This window comes from Gossypium arboreum, chromosome 3, assembly GCF_025698485.1.
Source record: "Gossypium arboreum isolate Shixiya-1 chromosome 3, ASM2569848v2, whole genome shotgun sequence".
NCBI lineage: Eukaryota > Viridiplantae > Streptophyta > Magnoliopsida > Malvales > Malvaceae > Gossypium > Gossypium arboreum.
In genome coordinates this window covers 36,680,571-36,685,423 of record NC_069072.1, presented here as the reverse complement: position 1 = coordinate 36,685,423, position 4,853 = coordinate 36,680,571, and the positions used below count along the sequence as shown (strand labels likewise).

Here is a 4,853-nt window from a genome sequence, read left to right as displayed (position 1 = left end):
TTTTTACATTTAATATATATTTTAATTTCAAAATACACGGTGACAAGAATCAAAAGTAATTGAAGCAACTAAGCAAGCAAAAAATAACTCATATATAAAGGACTAATAAATAAATTACGAGGGGATGAAAGTTAATAACAAAGTTGATTATGGTGGGTGGTAGTAGCTACAAGGACCCAAAGTAATTTTTTTAATTTAATTCAAACAAATATATTCGATTCGAATTCCATCTCACTCTGACTCGATTTGAGAAAAATTCAAATTGAGTTAGGATGATAAAATATGATTTGTCAACTCGATTAACTCAAATTTTTTATTCGATTCGATCGAACGCTCACCCTACTAGCAACAACAATTTCTAAACAAAAATGTTAAATTTCTAATCAATATTTATAAGATTTAAGAATATAGATACGATCAATCATAATTTCTTCAAGGATTTATATACAAATCCAAAAGTTATTATCAAATCAAAAGTTAAGAATCTCATACAAAATCAATATTTCAAAGTCATTTAATTATAAAAATTAAATATTGCATAAAAATCCTAATCCTTCACAAGTAAAGCCACAATGTTAATATTTTAGAAATTATCAATAAATCTTGTAAAGAAAAGAAGATTTGTTATCAAAGTTAGGGAGACGCACTTAAAAGTGTTGAAATGTAAATTAAGTATCTTGTAAAAATTTTAGAGAGTGTGCGAGGAAAATAAAAGAAATTTGAGAGAAAAGTGATAAATGTTGAAAGAAAAATATTAGGAATTTCTGGATTTTAGTGAGTAAAAGGTAATTTATTTTCATATAAATTAATAAATTTATTTTTATAAAGTAAATTTTAAAAATATTTTGTGGGTGATCAATTTTATAAATTAAAAAAATATTTTTAAAGAAATTTTTAAGAAAAAAAGAAATTTATGCAGTCAATTGACACAATACATAAAAATTGAAGATCAAAATTATTATTGTGCAAATTTTAGAATTGGTATTTTCTCATCATAAAATTTGACCAAAAAATTTATGATTAGTTGGATACCCATTTATAATTATGTGATAGAAAAACTTAAAAGCATATAAATAGTTCAATTATTTTTATTTATTAAAATAAATATATTAGAAATTATGTTAAAGAGATGAAAATTAAACTTAAAACATTATTAAAAAATTTAAAATATCAAACACTTTCGGAAAAACCGAATAACTGGCGAAATATAAATCATTAGAAATTAGTTAATGGATTTAGCTTAATTATTAAAAAAAACTAAAGTGAAACTAAAATCGAACCGAAAAGACTTGAGACATAATCTTCTAACAAGTTCATTCATGTACCCCTAAAAAACAAGTTCATTCATGTAGCTTCTAGCCTTTTTCATTCATGTATTTTTTACCTTTGAAGTATTCTTTTGCATTTCTATTTTTTCTAAAAAAAAATTAATATTTTAATTAAAACGAAGTTACTCCAAACAAAAGTAACGGTGGAATTGAATAAAAGTAATAAAAATATATATAAAACATCAAAATAATTTTTTGAGGCTACTAATTCAGCGGAGAGAGTAATACAATCTAATTTTAAAACTAAAGGTTTATCAATCAAAGGAAGTTGGCGGGTGAATAATGGGTTGACTCGGTCCATAACCCCAGGTCAACAAGGATGGTTATAGTAGATATCGGTTTGATTGTACGTTTGTAGCTTAAATTTACTTAATTGTTTTGTCCACAAATAATCTCTAATTTACCTAATAACTTCAGAAGAAAAAACAGTGGCAGGCATGGCTGTATTTTCTTTGATGTGCATTTCCCCCATTGAGTAGAAGTAATAAAAGTTTGCTAGAAATGACACTTGTTTAATTCCAAAAGCAATGTTGAAATGGGAGACACCCAACCTAATTGTCCATCAAAGGTAATGCTCCGCGTAATGAACGAAACAGATGATGTTGGTTGCACCAGACAATTTGTTACACCAATACCTTAATTAAGCCAATAAATCAACGGTGTATACCGCAAATCCTGTAATTATGCTGTGTGATTAGGACACTATTTAGGCGATGATTTTCAATCATTAAGCTTTACAGTGTAATCATAAACTAAAAATTATGGAGAATAAAGTTCCAATCGTTTCAGTCGTCTCCTCCTTTAGCGGGCTAACCATGCCAGTGATAGGCATGGGGACAGCCTCGTATCCACCAGTTGATGCAGGGACCCTAAAATCAGCCATTGTTGAGGCAATCAGAGCCGGGTATCGCCACTTTGATACAGCTTTCATATATGGGTCTGAGCAGCCAATTGGAGCAGCAATCGCTGAGGCCTTGAACATTGGCCTCATCAAGTCCCGGAATGAACTCTTTATCACTTCCAAACTATGGTGCACTTATGCTGAGCCAGACTTGGTCATTCCCGCCATCAAAATGAGTCTCGAGTAGTAGTTTTACTTTTACCCTTGCACAACTCCATAAATTGAACCTTCAAATCACTTTATTTTTTTTTTCATATATATATATATATATATATCTAATTTTATGAGTGTTGCAGGAATCTTCAGCTAGAATATCTTGATCTTTATCTCATACATTGGCCACTAAAGTTTAGCAAAAAGGTGAGTCGTTTGCCGGTTCCCAAAGAAGAAGTATCTGTTATTGATATCAAAACAGTTTGGAGTGCCATGGAAGAGTGTCAACTTCTGGGTCTCACCAAAGTCATTGGTGTCTCTAACTTCTCTTCGAGAAAGCTTGAAGAAATCCTTTCCTTGGCCAAAATCCCTCCCGCCGTCAACCAGGTGAGCAATTGACTCTTCATTTTTCTTCAAATACCCAAGCGTGACACATGGATACCAGGATATGATATTATAAATTGTTTAATTTGTTTAAAAGGTGGAGATGAACCCTCTTTGGCAGCAAAAGGAGCTGAATGAGTACTGCAAGGCGAAGGGTATTCATGTTTCAGCTCATTCCCCTCTGGGCTCAAAGGGCACGTTGTGGGGAGATAACAGGATTTTCGACTGTCATGCTTTGAAAGAGATTGCTGAGGCCAAAGGGAAAACAATTGCCCAGGTGGACTTTTCCCTTTTCCTTGTATTTTTAGTGGCTGGAAATGATTTTTTTTTTTCAAGTACACAATATGAGTATGTATTAGATAAATAGTGTTGGTTGACATAAATAGAGATGGCAGATTTGTCTAAGATGGGTGTACGAGCAAGGGGCAAGTGTGATAGCAAAGAGCTTCAACAAGAAGAGAATGGAGGAGAACCTTGAAATATTTGATTGGTCATTGAGTGTAGAAGAATTGGAGAAGATCAGAGTTCTTCCCCAGTGCAAAATTAACTCCATCGGTACATTTATCGAGCCCAGCGCCGAGCTTGAGGCACAGCTATGATATCAAGAACGATGATCATTTATTTTCATGTTTACAATTAATATATGCTAAGCTTTACTTGATTTTGGAGGGTGTTTGACCCAAAACATGAAAGATTTCTTAGTTCCCAAGGTGTTTGATTCTCAAAATTTTAAGAATTTTAATTTTTATTACGCCCTCTCCCCACTGGAAGTTGACTGGGATGTCAACGACCCCAATTTGGGAAGAAGTCATTCAAAAGATGAAAAGAGGCACGTGGCAATAGCTTGGTAAGAATATTTGGTATTTGATCTGCAACATGGAGATGTTGGACTTCAATTTCCTTATTGTGAACATGTTCACGAATAAAGTGGAAAAATAGCAGCATGCTTCATCTTACTATAATAGATCAGATTAGCACAAATGTCGGTGGTGCTTAGGTTGCCGCAAAATACCTGTGGAACAAGTAATAACCAAAACTCAATGAGGAAATGTATAGCTAGTTTGTTTCAACAATTGCAACAATCACGACTCACTATTCAACTTCAGTTAAGGATCAATAGATATGTCATTGTTTTCAGAAGACTAGGAAATTAGAGAGTTACCAAGATATACATAACCAATTGTCAACGTTCTATCATTTGGAATTTCAGTCCAATCCGAGTCACAGAAGGCTTGCGGTTGGTTGGCCTTAGTTTTGGTAACAATAATGTCATAATGAGTAGGTTGAGGGAGATACGTGAGTAATCTTTTTACTTCTTTCCAATGTGTCATGTTTGGATTGTGCATAGCCCAAAGAACTTGCCTACTATTGCAAAGGTAATGTTATGATGAGTAACTGACAAATAATGAATTTTTCTAAGTGATTGTTGGTAAAGGAATCATTGATTTAATGCATAAAAGTAAATAATTCTTCAATTTTGTATATTAAGAATGTGGTGCTCGTTTTAATGCATAAATGATTTTATTAAGTTTACATATGTACGAGGTTGTTAGGAGCTCTTAAAGCTAGGGTCCTAATGCATAGACTTGCTCTTCAAGGCTTCCTTCTAGAAGTCCCTTTTTTACATCTGGATGCTGTAAAGATCAATTGCGTTGAGTGAAAATGTTAACATCTTATTCTAGTAATTTCTTCTATATACTTATAATTTTTCGAATAATTTAGTTTAATAAAAATTCATTATTATCATTAATATATTTTATATATTGTCCTTAACGGTTCTATACACAAAACAGATTAAAAGAAAATATTGACTCACTAATTATCTAACATTTAAACTAATATTAAGCGAATTACATGGTCATCAGATTGTAATGCAAGATGACAACTTATATTAGTAAATAATTTAATCATATCCTTAGTCTAATTGGAATCAAGCAAATCAATCAAAAGACTAATATGTCATTTATCAAGTCCAAATGGGAAGATACCTTGTCTTGGGTATTGAAGTGGATGACTCCCAGAAGATAGATATAAAAGTGGCTAATTGGATTGACAGTATATCAGATAAAACCCAAGTAGAATAGATT

The 4,853-nt window shown here is 32.0% G+C and overlaps 1 protein-coding gene across 1 annotated transcript; it reads left to right on the top strand.

Annotated features, from left to right (window-relative positions):
* Nucleotides 1-2,002: 2,002 nt before the first annotated feature.
* On the top strand, nucleotides 2,003-3,493 carry LOC108488709 (D-galacturonate reductase-like). The gene is made up of 4 exons (XM_017792999.2): nucleotides 2,003-2,412; nucleotides 2,526-2,769; nucleotides 2,864-3,043; nucleotides 3,162-3,493. The coding sequence occupies exons 1-4, from the start codon at nucleotides 2,090-2,092 to the stop codon at nucleotides 3,363-3,365; spliced, it is 951 nt and encodes a 316-aa protein (XP_017648488.1). The 5' UTR covers nucleotides 2,003-2,089; the 3' UTR covers nucleotides 3,366-3,493.
* The last annotated feature ends 1,360 nt before the right edge of the window (nucleotides 3,494-4,853 follow it).